Source organism: Lynx rufus, unplaced genomic scaffold (genome assembly GCF_022079265.1).
Source record: "Lynx rufus isolate CCGP_SWC_20201006 ecotype Redwood Valley unplaced genomic scaffold, mLynRuf1.p SCAF_26, whole genome shotgun sequence".
In the NCBI taxonomy this organism is placed as follows: Eukaryota; Metazoa; Chordata; class Mammalia; order Carnivora; family Felidae; genus Lynx; species Lynx rufus.
Window position 1 is genome coordinate 14,671,600 of NW_025814841.1, and position 20,419 is coordinate 14,692,018.

Here is a 20,419-nt window from a genome sequence, read left to right on the forward strand (position 1 = left end):
AATTTGACATCACTCATAATTTAAGAAATGCAAATTACACTTGAATAACATTTCTCACTTATCTGATTGATTAAAATTTTTAAATCTAGGGGCGTCTGGGTGGCTTAGTTAGTTAAGTGTGGAATTCTTGATTTCTGTTCAGATCTTAATCTCATGCTTCGTGAGATCAAGACCCCAGTGGGCTCCATGCTGACAGTGCAGGCCGGCTTGGGATTCTCTCTCCCCTTCTCTGTCTCTCCCCCACTCGTGTGTGTGTGTGTGTGTGTGTGTGTGTGTGTGTGTGTGTACGTGTGCACACTCTCTCTTTTTCTCAAAGTAAATAAATAAAATAAACATTAAAAAAATTTTAAGTCTGACAATACATTCTCTTGGTGAGGCAGAGGGTGCTCTCGTGTATTTCTGTCGGACTGCAAATGGCTACAACCCTTTTGGCAGGGAATTTGAAAATATCTAACAAAACTACACTGACCTTTTGAGACAGGAATCCCATGCTAGGAATTCACCTTAGACACTACCAACATTATGAAAATACATATGCACATTCACAGTATCATTGCTTACAACTGCAAAATATTGGAGTCAATTCATATGCCCAAATAGAGGAGGATGTGTTGAATAAACAGTGGCATAGCCATACAATTGAGGACTACGCAGCAATAAAAAGTATGAGGGGCATTTCTAGGAGCTGACATGGAATGATTTCCAGGATATGCTACTGTTAAGTGAAAAAAGTCAAATACAAAAGATTATCTTTCATGTAAGAAAGAAGAGTAAATAAGAAAATATTCATTTTGTAAAAGTATAAACCAGAAATGACTGAGATAGGTCACCCATAGGAGATGGGTTAAAATAGAGTGGAAATCAGAGGGAGAATGGGGATGAGTTGGGGAGAATGACAGTTCTCTGAATGTACCGTTTTTCATAGTCTCTTCGTGTTATAGTAACTAAAGTCACCAAATGTCAGACTCAATTCTCTTAAAATCACAAAATTATTACCTGGCATGATGCCTGCTATTTCTTGGTTTTCAGATTCTGAACTAATAGTTCATTTTCTAATGCACTAACTTTTCTGAGAATCTACCATGTGCAGAGTGCTATGCTAAGTGCTATGAAGACTGGAAAACAGATGTAGATACTGTAATTAATCTTAAAAACACTGTGTTCCAAATAACATCTAATATACAAAGCAAACCAAAATATTATGGGTGTACAGAAAGTTGGAGGAAAGGCAAAAAAGAGCAATTCTCAAAATAAAATCTGAAATTTTATGGTATGAAAACCGTTTGCTATAAACATACAACTTAATTCTAACTCCTTTATTGTTTCATGCCATAGTTTCTCCTAAAAATAACATCAGACATGTTAAAATTAAAGAGAAAGACATACTAGCATCATTAAAACAATATTGAGGAATGTAAGTCAAGTAAAGAAATGGAGAGACAGTTGAAAGGGAGACGAAGTTAAATAAATAAAAGCAACAACTTAGGGGGGAACGTTATTGGTGAACTACCAGAAAAAAAACGAAAAGCACTAAGTCACAGAGACCTTACTATCTAATTAAAAAACAAAAACCAAAACACAAAAAAACAAAAAAGCAGACCAGTTCATCAATTGAATGGGTTGCCAGACATTGAAGAACCTGTTTCCATGACCTCTTGTAACACAAAATGCAATAAATGTCTACATAGTGTAAGCTCTGGTGGTAGGGTCATCGCTTACTTACAGCTGAGAGCATTTCCAACTGATACACAATCTGTGAACCACATCGGATGTGACGGTTTCAAGCACCTTAACGATATAATTTTATTCACCTAACTAGTTCCATCAGCTGGAATTAAAAATAAGTAAGACAAGGTAAACAAACACCATCTGTGTTTGTAGAAGCTGGACACCTTGGTACTGCCCTCCTATTCAGTAGATTTCAAATCCGAAGGAGGAAAGGAAAAATGACCGAAAAGCTGGATCCAGCAGACCCAAACAGATCCTACGGTTCTGGTTGACAATGGACAGATGAGTTTGGAGGTCAAATAAAGTCCAGCCATCTGTTCAAAAATTGGCTAAAACGTGGGTCACATATCCAGGATCAGAGCTAAAGACAAAGGAAAGCAGATGTTTGATGAAGTTATAAGACAAAACATGCAACTCTCTGGACCAGATTTTACATGTAATAAAAGTCCATGAAAACCAAATTATTTTTATTATCTTTAATAATATCCTGTTTTACTCTTGTGATTCTAGGGAGTTTCTTTCCGAGAAATGAAACATTAATTTTTTATGTTGTTTGAATCCTGGCTTTTACTTTTATATTTTATTATCATTTGAATTCTTAATCCAAATATGCTAGATAATAACAAAATACCTGATGATTGTTTTTTAAACTATGGAAAATGGTTAAAATGAGACTAACCAGAAGGCTACTGGGTTTTATTGTTAATTATTTACTCTCTTGGATTTTTAAAAATGGCAATAATATACACCTAAAACTACCTGTTCTGTGCTTAATAGAATAAGAGGAAGTCCAAACCTAGTAAAAACCATAAACTCAAAGAAAGCCATGGATGGAAAATAATGGGACCAGAAGGAGTAGTGGTATTATCTTTGCTGTGCTAATACAGAGATTTTTATTTTATTTTAAATGAACAGAAATCAAGGAAGACCTATACCAAATCTATGGCAACATATCAATTTCTGAATCATCAGTTCACATGGCTCATTATTTCTGAGGTGGACACAGATGACATGTCCATTAGAAGCCTCACAGTGGCCCATCAAGGCAGAAGAGGCCACTGAGCCTGCCTGTGCAAGTGTCAGAATACATGGACATCATCCATGTTTAAAAAAATATAATGAAGGTCACAGGATGCTCAACCAGTTTGTATTTCATGAAAGCACCGCTATGGCCATAAAAGATACCTACTGGCCTTCCAGTCTGGTAGTTTCCTAGGCAAAACTGCTGCTCAGATGATCTATTCACTAAAGACCTAGGAAGAGTGGAGTTAGTATTGGTCTTACATCTTCAGTTCTCCCACGCTTTTTACAGAGCTAGAAGGCAACATAACTCTAACAATGTGTTTCCTTCCCTCGAGATCACATCTTTTCTTCTAAACCTCCAATTCCAGGCAGTCATCAACTACCCTTTTTTCCCTTCTTGACCTTTATACCATCTTTGACCTTGTAAATAATGTTACAGTGTAATGTAACAGTGAGCCTCTGCCCACCCAGAAAACAGCCACCTGGGAAGTTTATGTACATGTAACTCAAGAGAAAGCAGAGGAAAAAGCCAAAATGGCTGTCAGACAAATTCAATGTCTAGTAGTCAGTCCCTGCCCCCACATTTATTTTATATTCACTTCTGAATTATCTAATTCTGACAACTGATTGGAGACAGCAAATACATAGTCTGATATTTTGAAGGAATAGACAGGCTAGAGCAGGCCTGGCAACCAAATAGATGCCTGAGGTTGAAAGGGGCAATGGCTGGTGCCAGTGTGAGTCGAAAGACTTCACACCAGCCGGTGTGTGGCACCAATGAAACACCACTTGTTACCGCTATAGGCGGTAACATCATAAAATCTGAAAATCGGGAAGGACCCTAGAAATCTAGTCATGTCTCTTCCCACTGCAGGAACTTCTACCTTATTTTGCAGTGATGATCCAGTCACTGTATGAACACAAGGATTGCCTCACTGCCTTATAAGGAAGCCTATTCCACTTTGTAAAACATTCTTCAGAAATCTTGTTTTTGAAAAGTCAACAATTACTTCCCTGGAACTTCGATTTCTTGATTCTGATTCATTTATTCAACTAGCACTTACAGAGTAACTACCCTTATAGTAGACAGTATTCCCATAAAGATAAAACACATCTGGGCTGCATCCATCTCAAGAGACAAAGACATGAACACGAATAAAAATAAACCACCAACTGCCTGTCCTTCCACTGTCTCCCTTTCTTCATTGCCAAGTCGCAGCACCACTTACCTGAATCACACCTCCCAAGAAGGAAACGGCTGCAGCAACACCAATCCTTTGCATCTCAAAGTCAGATAAACCCACTATGCTTGTGTTACTCTGCGTGGTGAGGTTCTGGCTGCTCAGAGGGACAAGCCGTTCCACTGCATTGGCTGATATTAAGGATGTCAAGGCGAAGGTGCCTAAAAGGGAGTGATGGTGGGGGTGGGGGAATCTTCTGTTAGTAACGGACTCGATAACAATGGTTGGATTCCACCATTAAAGCTGAATCCATCTGCTGGGTGTAAAACCAGATAGATTTATCGGAAACACTCTTCTCAGCACCCCACTCATCCACCCTTCTCTCCACAGAACAAACAAACTTTCCTACGTAAACACATTTTCCTTCAACACACAGCCACACCAATCTCCTTGCTCTTCCCTCCCAGGCCTTACAATTTCCCACCTCTCTGAGCATGGAGAATGTCCTCAGGGCAGGGATTAAGATCATGGCCTGGACTTGAATGTCAGTCCTCTATTTATCAATAATGTGACTTAAAGCACCTTACTCTGAGTCTGCATTACCTCATCCATAAAGCCTATCGATAATATCTACAGTTCAGGGCTTGGGGGAAGTATAAGTGAGATGATAAATATGAAAACCTCAGTAGGCTCAGTAGCTAACTACAAGCTCATTCACTTCAATTTTAAACCAGTACAACTCATTTCACACTTCTGACTTCTAAAACTGTAAGATAATAAACTTATCTCGTGTCAAGCCACTGAGCTCATGGTAATTTGTTACATCAGAAATAGGAAACCAACACAATCAATAACACAAACTGACCACTGAAGAAATAGACACATACTTAGAGGCTGAGATCTTAAGGGTACAAAATACATAGAAATGCCTCTATGGATATTTATAGTTAAAAGCAGATTTATTATTTTTAATTTAATATTTAAGACTAAGGTATCATTTTTGTAATAATAATAACTGATTAAATCTTTTCTAGAAAGTACTAAGTTAGACACTGTACATCAACTATCTCATCCAACTCTCACTACAGTCATATGATTTTTTTTTATTTCACTATCCAGAAAGCAGAAAACAGGCCTTTAAAATGCTGTCCAAGGTCATACAGATAGTAAACAACAAATGAGACATACACCCAGGACCATCTAACTTTAAAACCCAGGTTTTTAACCAGCTGGCTCTATTATGACTATTTGTGGTATTTCACCTTTTATTTAGTAATGCAGAGATAGGCAAGGTAATAGATATACTAATTAAAGGGCATTATAGAATCTAACTGAGAAGAAACCTAAAAGATCCTTCAGTCCAAATATCGATTTCACAAAAAAATATTTTTCAAAATTTGAGTAACTAAATTCTATACAGTATTTTCTTTCCCTCAAAGTGTATAATTTCTCTTAATTCACTGTAAATTCAAAATATACGGCCTTCTCTTATGACCTTTTTACAACCTAAAAATGCAAAGAATCTTTAAAATAAGCTTGATTACATAATAATATAGTAATATATTACAGTATGGGTCGAGTATCTGAGGCACAAAGAGATAAATGTCTTGTCCTAATATTTGCTGAGGTCGTCAGAAGTAAAGTTAGAATTGCTTTGAAATGTAATCAGTAACTAATGAGCACTTCTGGGTCGCTTTCATTAGTAACATGAGAAGCATAAACATAGACAGAAATTATTACCTGTGGCAACATGACGTCCCATTCCAAATATGGCGTAAATGATGGCAGGAAACAGAGACCCATATAAACCGAACACGGGGTGCACAGATGAGAGAATAGCAAAGGCCAACCCTGTCAAGCAGACCCAGGTAGTTAGGATCACCTTATAACCCCAAGATACAGTCCACTACAAAGTAGAAGGGATATCGGTTTATTTAATGACAAAAGGGACTATGATTTAATTATTCTACTTGCTCAACGAGAGACTACATTACGATCCTCAATTACAGACCACTCCCTTATTTACTTTATATTTAAATTTCAATTCCAAAAGCTCTCACTTTTGGACCACTACTTTTCCCCTTGATTACAGAGGCGTCTATAAGGAAACGTTGGTTCAGAGTCTTCCGGGTAAAAGTGATAACATCACAAGCAAAATATCTCCACACACACTTCAAGGACCATTTCTATACTTTTGGTATTATTTTATTGGCACAATAGCATCTGCAGGATAGGTAAGACTGGTAGTATTACCAATGACAGATGAAAAGGTCAGGAAGGCTGGGACAAGAAGGACACGCATTCAAGGGGGCCTGGCTGGCGGCTTCCTGGCCGGCCTCACCTTGTGTATCACAGGGGAAGGGCAGTGTGTGAGTCTGTGCTTTTCCCATCCTGGACCCCAGCCCATTTCAGATATAGTTTCTTAGAGTGAAAAACAACTTTTTACTTAAATACTAAGAAGTAACTCATAGCTGTTCATTTTTATTCCTCATAGACACTACTGCCTACGTAGTGTGTACGTTACATACACATAGAAAACTTTCTCAGATATGTCTAAATGACCAGAAGTGGTTTAAACGTGACCGAAATATATGTGAGTGTGAGCTCATTAAATTGATCTTGCTTGTGGCTGGTCCTTGGCATTAAATGGCTAGTTAAGCTAGGTTCTGACATTTCCATTCAAGTCTACACAACTTGCTGATAGGCATTTGATTAAGCATAATGCACTCTATAAATAAGGTACAAAGAGACTTGAGGAAGGGAGTGGTGTTAGAATACAGATTACCCAAATATGAGGTTAATTCATTATTCACACTATGGAGCCCAACAATATGGTTCCAAGATCATACTTTTTACTGTTTAACTTTTACTCTTTTAAAATTAGGCTTAATTTCTTTTTAAATATGTAAACTCTAGTTACACATCATATATTTTTTCAAACCCTACAAGACATCTTACCTTCAATTAAAATACATAAAAGGCTACCAATGACCAGTCCCTGATTTATTTTTAAAAACTCATCTGGATTGCTATTTACACACAACGTCTTCTTAAATGTCTGATGAAAATAAAAAGTGATTATAGAAGGGTCAGTGGCAGAGGCTGTTCTAGAATTTCATGCATACAGGGTGAGAGGCAGCACAGCACACTGGTTATTGGGAAGGATGGTGTTAAGTCTTCCCTGCCCCACCAACAAGCCCCTCCTGGCATTTATACCTTATGCAACTTTGTAAAAAGCGTACATTGCATCAGCCACGCAGAAAGCTAGAAAATAACTTTTTTCATTCATTTTCAGAATGAGTTACCTGAAAAAAAATTACCAATCAAGAGACAGAATGCTGAGTGTTTCCAGGTAAGAAATAACGTGACCCACATTTCGGAAGATCCCCCAGATCTACTAAATCAATGATGGGGGAGGGGCGCCTGGGTGGCGCAGTCGGTTAAGCGTCCGACTTCAGCCAGGTCACGATCTCGCGGTCCGTGAGTTCGAGCCCCGCATCGGGCTCTGGGCTGATGGCTCAGAGCCTGGAGCCTGTTTCCCATTCTGTGTCTCCCTCTCTCTCTGCCCCTCCCCCGTTCATGCTCTGTCTCTCTCTGTCCCAAAAATAAATAAAAACATTGAAAAAAAAATTTAAAAAAAAATCAATGATGGGGGCAAAGGGAAATTGCATGCAGCATCTTTAACAAAAGCATCTTGGAGTAAATCATATGCATGCTAAATTTTGATAAATGTGGTAAATCTCAGCAAGATAGGAGTTGGCCTATTTGACCACATTTTTATCCTACCTGCGGCAGCAAATGTAGAGACCAAGCTAGAAGCAGTGGGATCCTGCCTCTTGCCTTGTCAATAGCTACCTCTTTATCTGTTTGTTTTATTGTTTTATATCTTTCTGTCTTTCTTGCCCTCCCTCCCTCCCTCTCTTTTCCTCTGCCTCTCTCTCCTTCTGTCTGTCTCTATCTCCATCCCCCAAATCTATATATAGCAAAATCAGTTCAAAAACAGAATTTCTCTGGATCTTATATTCTTACCAAATTAAAATGGGCACCATCGTGTAAAACATGTTTAACCCAAATCTTTAAGAGATCTCTAAACCCATATGTGCAAAACAATCACTTCAGTAGATTCTACAAAAACAAGTTCAAAGACCAGAGATCCTGTAGACATTTCCTTCATTTCATCGGATACTGACACTGAGCTTTCCCTTTAAGCAACAGCGCCTTTCACCCTCAGCCAGAATCTGCTTCTCTGCTAAGAAGGCAGTGAACAATGGCCCAAATAAAAGAGGAATGGACGAATGTAGATAAACAGTGCTTTAAAACTTCAAATACTCCTTCCACAAATAAGAACCATAAAACCCAAGCCATCCTCCCACACATACCTCCAAAAGCACAGGGGGCTGGATAAAATTTTCTTATTCTGATTCATTTATTGTTCTGGATCACAACATAAGCCACATACATATTTTCATACACAACACACTAACCCAGCTAAAATATGTTAAATACTCCAAAAAAGGTGAAAGTATTAACTGGCTTGAGTCACTTACAAATTAGCCACATTATCTACACTCTTCTCCATGTTTCTAAAACAGGGTATTCGATAAATTAAGAGCAGAATTACAGCCCTCTAACTCTCCAATTTCGGGAGGAAAAACTTCAAATGCTAATAAATATTTGTATTACCCAATCTAGTTGAGATTGGAGGAGAAGCAAGACAACAAAAAGAAGGATCAAGAAATAAAAACAAAGTATTAGGCCACAGGGTGCCCAAAAGGGGATATGGAGGAAACAGAGAGCAAAGGGGAAAGGGAGAGAGAGAGGGAGAGGGGGAGAGAGAGAGAGAGAGACAGAGAGAGACAGAGAGAGAGAGAGAGACATTGGAGGAGGGAGCTGAAACCTTAAGGTCTTTAGAGGGCCGATTATTTTTAAAGATCAAAAATCATATATTGGTCACTTTCTGAAGGCTTTGAAAGGCGCAGTTTTTAAGAAAACATGTTTTGTAGGTGTAGTGATGGCTACTACAGTACAGGAATAGGATAGACTCCATATTCCCACGTCAATATCATCAGTAGTTTCAGGACTTGCAAACACTACCAAAATTTCAAGGGCCCCTGAGCACAAAGTCAAACATTGCCGACCAGTCCCTTGCGGCTCCAACCCAGGCAGGCTGTAGGGCCCTGTGAATGGCTTCCCTAAACACAGTGCCTGACCCCCCTGGGGAGGGGGGGGGGTCGACGGGGGGGGGGGAGGGGGAGACGAAGAACCAAAGCAGATAGGTAACTCAGTCTCTACCTCTGCTCCTAAGACAACTTCTCTGCTGAGATGCCTAGAAAGCCACTCGGTCACTACCGGTGAGAAAGAGAACTGTTTATCACAGAACTGTTTTATACTTTAAGACACAGATTTTGTTTTCTGTTTCAGCCTAGTCTTATCTGCATTTACGTGATAGCAATTATTCAGAAAATCAAAGAAACCTGACACTGCAAAAGATCGTGTCTAGTAAGTAAATAACGTGTCGGAAGTTGGGGATTGGGTATTGGGGTTACACGTGGAGAGCCACTGCTGGAGACTATGTTTTGTTGGCTCAGTGACCTCACCTGTTTATTCTAAGGTCAGGCAGCTAGGACTCAGAATCATTGGTTTTACTCCCCTTAGAACTGGGGTTTTTAAAACTTTTTTTAGAAAAGTTTTTTTTAAATTTTTTTTTAATCTTTATTTATTTTTGAGAGAGAGACAGAGTGTGAGCAGGGGAGAAGACAGAGAGGGAGACACAGAATCCGAAGCAGGCTGTCAGCTCAGAGCCCGACACAGGGCTCCAGCTCACCAACTATGAGATCATGACCTAAGCCAAAGTCGGTCGCCCAACCGACTGAGCCACCCTGGTGCCCCTGAATTGAGTTTTTATATGAAGTAATACAATTTAATTGTCTCATTAATCTCTCCAATTTCCAGTATATCAGAAAGAAAATATTTACAAAAATATCAAGGGTGAACCCAGGCTGATGGGCTCATGCAAAGACTCCAAAGGCTCCTCCCAGGCTTCATCTAACTGAGGCCTCTGCAGGATCACTCAGCACTAAATGCAAATGAGATAAAGGTGCCCCCAGATGGATGATCAACCCACCTTATCTGTGACCTGTGTCTGAGGAACTGCTTCCCAGAAAAGCATAGAAAGATTTCCTTATCTTCTGCAAAAATGGAAGCTTTTAGTTTGTTCAGTCTCGAAAATATTCATGTCTCAAAATCATGTTAAAGCACTGTATTCAATTTGTTTCAAGTTGCCAAGGAGAAATCAAACATCACTTTTCAGTTCTCCATGCTGGGCCCACAGACGAATTACTGCATTTAGGTATGGTTGAAGGAGGAACTCTAGAATTTGAGATATTTATTTTAAAAGCAAAGCTGAGCTTCTTATCCTAATAAGTCACATCACTTAATAAATTATAGCATTACCCAAGTAACACCCCCTCAGTAAAGATACTTCATAGGAGCAAAAGCCAATAACAAAAGCTTAATTATTTCTTATAAATGCCTAGGGGGTGGGAGTGGAAGATGTCATGAATATGGAGCATCAGAAGTATTTTTGTGTTCATTTCAGAACTTATTCTGAGCCCAGAATGGCTAAAGATAGAAGCACTTAAAGTTCTCATTCCAAGGAGTAAGGACTAAGTATCAATAGTTCCGTGAGAGTCAGAGAAAGTGTTCAGAATTTAGAGAAAGTACTCACAATAAGGCTCAAAGAAAGGAAATGAAAGATTCAATCCTGTGCCGCATTCCTTAACCACTGACTTAAGGTTCTTATGAGGAGCCTTTTTAATGAAAATGAAAGGGCAGCTTATAGAACAAAGGAAATGGAAAGTAAGATGAACCTGAAGTACTTTTACAGGTTAACAGTTAAAAAGGAGAAATCGCTGCCTAATGATATAAGGTGGCTTGCAGTTCCGTTCTCCCTGTCTTCCTCCCTCCCTTCCTTCTCCCAAACTTCTCCTTTCCTCTTTCTCTATTTTTAAAATGATCTCCTATTTTCTAAGGTGGTAGAAATATCTGGAATCAAAACATTGGAGCAGTGGGAAGATAAGAATATTGAGTCACTACAAATGGCCTATTAGCTACACGTTGTATTTCCTCTTCAAATGATGAATCATTTGCCCCAGGAGTAAAAGCAGAATTGGTACATTTACAAATCTAATAATGAAAACTAATTTAAAATATGTGGACACACACACACACACACACACACACGCAAAGTCAGGACTCCCACACAGTGTGGGAGTGGGTTACTGGCCGGCTGAACAAAGGGAATTTCGTATGTCACACACACCACCAACATTTAGGCCCTCAAGAGAAGCAAAGCCTAGACATGCCCTCACTCCATCCATGGATTCTAGCAGGGAAAACCTCTGGGTCCTTCAAAATCTAAGTTGATTACTTTCTGTGACTCCTACATACTGCTGAGAATATGTGCTTCTCAATTTTAGATAGGGCACATAACCTTCATTCATAGAGCAAACGAATGGACACAGGCCCCAAGCTGACCAAAGCCACCAACCACCACAGCTTCAAGCCAGTTGAATTCCCCAGTCAGATTTATAAATCTAATAATGTCCCCAGTCAGATTTCACTGATAAGGAGGGGCCTATGGAACACTGCAAAGCCTCCATATTTTTGTTCCTCCTCTACTCCCATAGGATGAAATTCCTGTCTATATCATGGGGATAATGTTACCACCTGCACTCTGGTTGAATAGGTCATTGGCTTCCGTGGTACAACATTTGCTGTTTTTAGCCACCCATCTCCATTTTCCCTTCTGTTGGTAGCAGGACACCAATTTCCTTCGGGAAGTCCCTCCTTCCATCCAAAGATCATGGGCTGAGAAAAGGGGAGTTGCCTCCTACCCCAGGCTCTAGGTGGGGACACATGGCTCAGCCCGGCCAACTGGAGATTTGCATTCCTTCCCCAAAGCATCTAGTGTAGAGAAGGACATGGGATACCTTCATGCTTAATGAAAATCCATTTCACTTTTATTAGAATTGTTAATGAATACATAATTACCTAAGAATATATACCTAATTCTTTGTATTAAAATAACTTAGGTAGTAACTAAACAAGGAAATGACCTGAATAGTCATCAATATAGAGACGATTAGATGAATTTTAGTATAACAGTACTATGGCATATTACACAGCTCTTAAAAAGAATGAATTAGATCCATATCCACTAATCTGGAGACATGTTGATTATATACTGTTAGATAGGACAAACAAGTTGTAGGCTTGTATTTTTTATGTAATACTTTATGCAAAAATCCCAGGAGATTCCACATCTTTTTACACATTTTTGAAACTTTTTTCACCCTGTATGTTGTTCATAAACCTATCCAACTTATACATTTTTGATAGAGACTTCTAAAAGCAATCTGAACGTTATCCTGAATGTTATAGAAGTCATTAGATTCTTTTTCTAATGGAAGCAAGGTGACGAGGTTTGATTTTTACATTTTTTTAATGTACGTTTATTTTTGAGAGAGAGACAGAGCGCAAGCAGGTGAGGGACAGAGAGACAGAGACACAGAATCTGAAGCAGGCTCCAGGCTCTGAGCTGTCAGCACACAGCCCGACGTGGGGCTCAAACCCATGAACCATGAGATCATGACCTGAGCAGAAGTCTTACAGTTGACTGACTGAGCCACCCAGGTGCTTCTTCAGCAAATTAGTCCAGCAGTTATGTGGAAGACACACAAGATGGGTGGAAGGAACAGTTAGAAAACTACTGCCGATATCCAAATAGTAGCAGTAAGCAAAGAAAATGTGGTTCCACCACATATAAATAGCCATTACACACACAGTTAACAAAACAAATCAGTTCCCTGGCCTATGGCGTTAGCACAGAACACTTTCTTCCCAGAACATGTCACAGGGTCAAAGGCGACTGACTGGATATGAGTGGACATGACAGGAACCTCATAAAAGACAGCGAACATCCTGCTTTAGGCCCAAAGAGACTGGACAGGTAAACGTGAGAAGCCTGAAGGCCTGGTCAACGCCAAAATTGGAAAAGCGAAGGAATTGCCAGATGCATGGGAAGAGAATTAGGAAAAAAGGCATAAAGAAGTCAAGGCCAAAGTCTGCGGCAATTCCACAGAAACAGTACACATGACAAAGAACAAAAATGTCCTTTGAATTGGATAACAGAAGGGCCAGTGGTGACCTCAGACTGAGCAGGTCCTGGGGAAAAGAGGGTGTAGGAACCAAGCGTGGGCGGGTTAAGGAATGGACGCGAGTGCAGGGAGAAGGGGCAGGAAACACGAACGAAACCCTGAAAATCCTTATTAATGAAGAGAAGAGAAGAAGGCTTGGTACCAGATGGAGACATGGGGGTCAAAGAAAGTGGAGTTCGTTTATTTTCTTATTAGTTTTAAGATAGGACACATATGAGCACTTGGGCAGTCAGGTTTTATGAGCCCTAGATCTTACACATTTTGACAGGCTTCCTAGAAAGAATACTTAAAAAGTGAATTAAATTAAATTAAATTAACAAAGTGAATTAAAAAAAAACTGAGAAGTAGCATAACATTAGTTACAAAGGTGAATATTTATTTACACTGAGAAATCATGCTAAATTATAAAAATCTGACAAACTCCACGATCAAATACCCACAAAAAATAATACACCATTTTTATTAACTTCCTGATATAACTCTACACTTCTTTTTCCCTTTATAATTGCAGGCTGTATATGCTCTGAACACTTCTTCACCTGAAAATAGTTTTTGTAACATTTTCTATGAGACAACGGAAAGATAAATTTGGCTCTCCTCTTGCACATCACACATTTCTCATATATCATGTCAAGTGCTCTTGGCCTCGCCCGTCTCTCGTAGCCCTGCAGGAGCTGTCTGACTTCATGCAGTGCAATCTGACAGCTTCTCTTTTTCTTACCCTAGCATTTCTCTGTCGACACCTGCTCTGGGATTCTGTGAATGCCCAGACTCCCGCGTGTCAGCTCAGAGGCGTACCCAAGGGGTGCGCCTCTGACCAATGACAAAGTAAACTAGTGAATACACGTCTCCTTGTTTCTCCCCACTGAAAGATGGCCTGGAGGTTCAGTTGATACCTTCTTGGGGCCATGGCCCCCATGATAGAGCCATGTGCCTGCCACCTTGGAGGTAACCAGCCCCCTACCAGGCATCCTCAGAGTCCTTTATTCCGGCCCTCCAGGCTTGCATTCCCTAATTATAAAGTTGCACAGAAGCCCTCTGACTCAGGTTCCAATTTCTGGGGAAGCAGACTAAAATATCAGTGTGTATTTAAGTTTGTTTTTTTATTACTGGTAGATTAGAAATTTTTATTTTAGCTTTATGACTAGTTACTAATATTACGTGTAATTCAACCTAAAGACTCTTTTGAGGTTCTTGATAGCTGTAAGATTTCAGGGCATTTCAAGTTTTCTCATGCAGAAACTTAAATATTATTTGAGAATTGCCAACACTAATTAACCAGTTTCTTGAAAATTCCCTTGTTACGCTGCTGTCCGATGAGTTTTATTTGATCTCTGTCAGTGCCAGCCGTTTGTGGCAACTTCCTTTTAGCCGGATCCCAAAAATATCTGCAGCCACTCCAATGCCACCAGACATAAGAGGCGTGACCCAAGGGAAGCTGAGTAGGGAAGAGGCAGTATTCTTAATCAACTTCTGGTAAAATATCTCGCTGTGGAATTTTTACAAAAATACATGACCATATGAAGACAACTGACCTTGGAAGAGGCACAAGCAAATGGAGATGCAGTATTGAACAGGGTGGCTACTAAGCATGTAAATACAAGTATAATGTGCTTTGTATGTGAAATTACCAAGGGTAACGGGAGCATGATTAGCCTTCACTGGAGAGGGGCGTCTGGGGGATAATGCCCTTGAGTGAGGGAGCCGGCTTTTAAGAAAGGCAAACAGTTTGGGGTCCCTCAGTGGCTCAGTCGGTTAAGCATCTGACTCTTGATCTCAGCTCCGGTCATGATCTCAGGGTCAAGACGATCAAGCCCCGGATCAGCCTCTGCGCTGATAGTGTGGAGCCTGTTTGGGATTCTCTCTCTGCCCCTCCCCCACGCTCTCTCTCAAAATAAACAAACAGTAAGAAAAAAAAAAACAAAATAAAATAAAACCGTAAAAAAAGAAAAAGGCAAACAGGCTGAGAGAGTACCTTGCAAACATTTTGAAAGGGTGGATTTTATTCCCTACGGAAGCGGAGTTCCTAAGAATGCCCTGTAAAGGCTGGCTGCAAAGCTATCTATCACTGGAAGTACCAGCCAGGGAGGAGGAGACACACGGCTGGACTAGAGGAAGGGAAGGGAGAGGAGAGATGATAAAGAAAGGGCCTGATTTCATGTGGCGATCAGGGATCCCAGGAACCAGAGGCAAGTGTGCAAGTATAAACTCAAATATACATGACACATGTCTTTTCTTTGTTTCTTCTTACTGTATTTACTTTGGAGTGTGAGACCCACTAATTAGGAAGAGAAGGAGACTGAAACAGTAGATCCCTGGTTTCTCGGTCTTGAAGCAGGTCAATCTGAAGGACTTTCTCCAGGTCACTTCCATCTTCTAATATTTTAAAACATTTTTTTTATGTTTATTTATTTTTGAGAGAGAGAGAAAGAGAGCAGGAGCAGGGGAGGAGCAGAGAGAGAGGGAGACACAGAATCCGAAACAGGCTCCAGGCTGTCAGCACAGAGCCTGACGTGGGGCTCGAACTCACAAACCGTGAGATCATGACCTGAGCCGAAGCCGGACGCTCAACCGACTGAGCCACCCGGGTGCCCCCATCTTTTAATATTTGTAATACAAGAGTTGTTACCTAACTGTATTCAAAATTGTAATTTTCAGAGTAAAAAAAAAAAAGTAATCCCTTAGCTTTAGTGACATAATTATGTAAGTAAACATCAGACCATGCACGTAAGATTGCAACACTTTTCAGGTTGTGATGGCCTCAGTCACTTCAAAAATGGATTAGGCGCAGCCACCCTGCTCTGAGAGGGTTAATTCACTACTTAAAGATCATCCAGCTACTTCCGGAAAGGATTCATTAGCTCACCAGTTTCAAGTGGCTAAGTGTGTTAAGAGCAAACAGTAGGGCCCACGTGAAAATGAGGAAATGCTGAGCAGAGGAAAGGCACCCGTCGCTAATCTCCGACTCCAGACAAAACTGAGGAGCCCTTGTCTGTGCAGACCAGCGCTGACAGCCGCGGTCCAGGCTGGCACTCCCTTCTCACGTACTGCAGCCTCAGAGACGCAGGCGGCTTGGCCACATAAATCGTACCAAAGCAATAATGATGATCCTCCTGTCTGCTGTCTGCACAGTGCCGTCTTCCAGAAATACCCCCAGTTTATACACAACAAGCGAAAGCAGAGTGATCATGAACCCATAGGATACAAATACTCATTGAAATGTTCTTCTACCCAGTTTTGCACAGACGTGCTGGCTCACAGGCATTGAGACCCAAAGAGAATGATACAATGAGCCTAAAATGACAACTCAGCTATTTGGCATCTCTTCCCATTCCCTTTTGGATTTGTCTGTTTTCACTTCTATTTCTGTCTTCTAACCAGGTGGGGGGGGGGGGGGAGGAAAGGTAAGTGGGAGAGAGAGAATCTTAGCACACCCATGCACAGAGTACCTGCAGATGTTAAATGATATCTGTCTAGCAACTGACACCAGTAACATCTAGAAGTAAGATTTGAAGCACCCTCTTGGCAAATTTGGGAGGGCACCTTTAACATTTTGTAAGATGCCTAGAATTCCTCTAGCTTAATTGTTCTGGGAGATTTCAGGCAAAACTGATATTTTCCATCTTCTTACCTTCCTTTTACCCTCAAGTAGCAGAGCTAAAATGAGATGTAGAAAAGCATCTGCCTACAATGAGACACCTACTATGTGCCAGCCACCTGAGATACATCAATGAACAACCCAGATAAAAAACCCCACCTTTCTGGAGTTTACATTCTCATGGGAAATAGAAAATAGCAATTATAGCATTGAAATAACAGCATTTATTGAACACCTCTTTTGTGCTAGATTCTGTCCTGAGCACTTGATTTTCTCTCATTTAACCCCCAAAGTAAGTCTATCTACTAGGTGTTATTATTCCTATTCTACACCTAGGAAGACTTCATCTTAGAGCAGCGAAAGAAGTTGCCCAAGTGATGTAGCTGAAATTCAAAACTGGGGTCTTTCTGACAGTTACTCTATAAGTACTTGTAACCTTTTACTGTGTACCCAAATCCACCGTCAATTCCATTAGACATGTAAAGGGACATGAGATATGAATTATAAGGCCCTTGCCTGAAACAATTGAACAATTATATGTGCAGTTTATACAATGATCAGTGTGGTCAAAGTTCAGAGAAGATAGAGAAATATGGGAGCCAAAATCACAAAAAGTTTTACTGGAAGGCAAGAATTAATTGAAGTAGAAGTTGAGGATAGATAGCATTTTTTTTTTTGATCAGCAAGTTGCCTGCATTCCTGAAGAGTTGCAAAGCACTTTGTTGTGGTATACCTGAGTTTATTACTAAAAATATTTTCCAGGGCTCTCATAAAGTTTCACATTTTTGGTTTATTCTTCATGTCCTGGGAACTCTATGTTTCATACATACATTTTATCACGTCAACCACACTTAGAACTCTTACCCACTGGCTCCCAGAGCACCATGATGCTAAGGGACCACATCTTCTCATTCCCCTTTGCTAGCTTCTCAGCCACTTAAATGTCATATTCCCCAAAGTTGCTTCCATTCTGGTTCCTCTTTTTGTTCTACAAACTAATGAATTATCCCCATCCAATCCCATTGGCTATAACCACCTCATATATACGAAACTGATTTTTTTTTACCCACTTTCTACAACGGCTAAAACATTTTTGTACACCTTGTGATTTTCTTGATGAGATACATCATGACCCCTCACAATGACATGGAGAAGAACCAATTGTTTCAAATATATGCACGTTAGTGATATCTCTCCTAAACCCCAGACCCAAATGGACATCAACCAGAGATTCTATAGGCACTCACATAACAAATCCAAGATGGAAATTGTTTGTTTAGGTCCCTCCCACCACCAATCCCTCCATAAGGACAAAACAACACGCATTAAACACAAAACAAAATCACATACTGGCATTCCTTATTTATTTATGCCCTATTTCAGAAAAGGGCATCACCTTCATTAGTCTTCCAATTCAAGAATCTAGAAATTATCAACAATGTTCTCTTTTTCACCCTCCCATCACAGAGCACACAGAGCAAACTGCACCTACTCCACTTTAACACTGGACAACTCTGTCCCTTCTCTCTATTTTCCCGCCACAACTTCTGCCTTGGTCCGTTCAGACCACAGTGCTTCCTTTCCTGAATACAATTTCTCCTAACGAGTCTTTCCTAACTAGTTTCTTGCCTTGTCAAGCATGTAATATAAGCTGTTGCCAGAGTGATTATTCAAGAACACAAACCTCTGTCACACCCTGGCATACCTCAAGATCCACCAAGGCCCTCCATCACCTTGGAAAATAAGCCCAAACACTTTGTCCATGTTATTCAAGCTTTTTGTGATCTGGGCCCTGCTACCCTCTCCAGCTACAACTCCCACCAAATTAAATTACTGATGAGTATTTAAACAAACTGTGTTCTTTTATTCTTATCATTGCATGTTTTTCTTTTATCCATAGCACCCTTCATCTATAGATTACCTGAGAAACTCTCATCTAGCCTTCAAGATCCAGTTAAACTGTAATTTCTTCTTGAAACTTTCCCTAACTACAAACCTCAATCCCACTGCAGTGAGAGTTGATCACGTTATCAATGCTGTTACCACACTTGTATATTCTTTATTTGTACTACTACCAAAATTAGTATAAGTGCTTTTGTGTCTAGGTTTGAATTAGACTGTGAGATCTATTGTTAAGGAACATAATAAGAAATATTTCCATTTATAAGGAAACTATTATGTGTTGAGCAAAATACTGGGATCTTTTTCACTGGGGATCTGATAAAGACCGAAAGGGTCCTTGAAATGAAATGATACATTTACCCAGAGAAACAAAGGGTATGAGGAGAGAAACAAAGAATCAAAGACAAAGAAAGACACTGGTTATCAGAGGGATGAAGGCATAAACAAGGTCAAGTAGTCAAGAAGACTGTAAACAGGTCAGGAAACAAGGTTATTAAACAGTTCACTGCAGAGGGCAGTACCAACCCAAGGGTACTGAAAGCCAGTTTTTTAGCAGGTACTGACCACACTGGGCAGAATATGACTGGGAGATTTAAGACTTCTCACAGGTCCTGATGTTCCTTCTCCTTCAACACTCTAGCTGAGTAAATCTGAACAGGAATTGCCCCTTGGCATCTTTCAGTGTTGTTTTCTTTTGTCTTTTTTTTTTTTTTTTTTTTTTTGAGGACCAAGTTTCCATAACACCCCTCTAGACAACACATGAGGCCAGGAAGCAGCAGAGACAAGAACTTTCTTCCCACTTTACATTAAATGCTGGCTCATGCTTCTTCCCTTACTTGTCTTTGCCAGCCAAGTGCCTTTTCTCACTGCCTCCCATGGGCTCAAGTGCACCCACCAAAATTTGAAGTCTGCTCATATACTGGGTAGAAAATTAGAGGGGCACCTGGGTGGCTCAGTCGGTTGAGAGTCCGACTTTATCTCAGGTCATGATCTCCTCATTTAGGAGTTCAAGCCCTGTGCCAGGCTCTGTGCTGACAGCTCAGAGTCTGGAGCCTGCTTCAGTGTCTGTGTCTCCTCTCTCTCTCTGTCCCTCCTCCACTCATGCACTCTCTCTCTCTCTCTGTCTCTCTCTCTCTCAAAAATAAACATTAAAAATTTTTTTTGAAAAAAGAAAATTAGAAAAGACTCTGAGATCTCTCCATTCTGCTGGCTTCCTAGACTGTAACTCAGACCCTTTCTACCCAGAATCTTGGACCCAGGTTCTAATCCTGAGTTGCTCCTGTATTTATCCTAGCTCTGACACTTTATTTCCCAGGTTGACCTTTTATGTCTTGCTCCCACTGGTTGACATCCAGGTACTAAACTTTACACCTACCAGGACGAATCTGTATGTCTTAACTAAGCTTCTTGAGCCTGACCTCAATCCTACCTTCTCAAATGTCCTGAGTCTATCCAACCTCTCCCAGGTTACAGATACAACCTCAGTTCAAAGGGTAGAGCAGAAGTTCCCAGACCCTTTCCCCCTACCACCCTCCACCTCCCCCACCCAAAAGGAGGGCTGCTAATTGGAGAGGCCAGAGTTGAACATTCTTATGAGGCCTCGTTCCTTTTGTTTTTAATTAACAAATTATACTCCAGTATTTAATTATGCAAATTATACTCCAGTATGATTAACAGAGTGTTAGTTTCAGGTGTAAAATACAGTGATTCAACAATTCCATACATTACTCAGTGCTCAGTGTAATAAGTGTACTCTTAACCTGAGGCCA

General features: G+C 40.3%; 1 protein-coding gene across 1 annotated transcript in view; it reads right to left on the reverse strand.

Annotated features, from left to right (window-relative positions):
• SLC26A7 (solute carrier family 26 member 7) overlaps window positions 1-20,419 on the reverse strand; it is a 115,933-nt gene that overhangs the window by 83,730 nt on the left and 11,784 nt on the right. The window contains exons 2-3 of the mRNA XM_047089005.1: window positions 5,673-5,783; window positions 3,981-4,153 (exon numbers count right to left, since the gene is read on the reverse strand). Coding sequence (XP_046944961.1) covers window positions 3,981-4,153; window positions 5,673-5,783 — 284 coding nt within the window. The remainder of the gene's footprint in view (window positions 1-3,980; window positions 4,154-5,672; window positions 5,784-20,419) is intronic.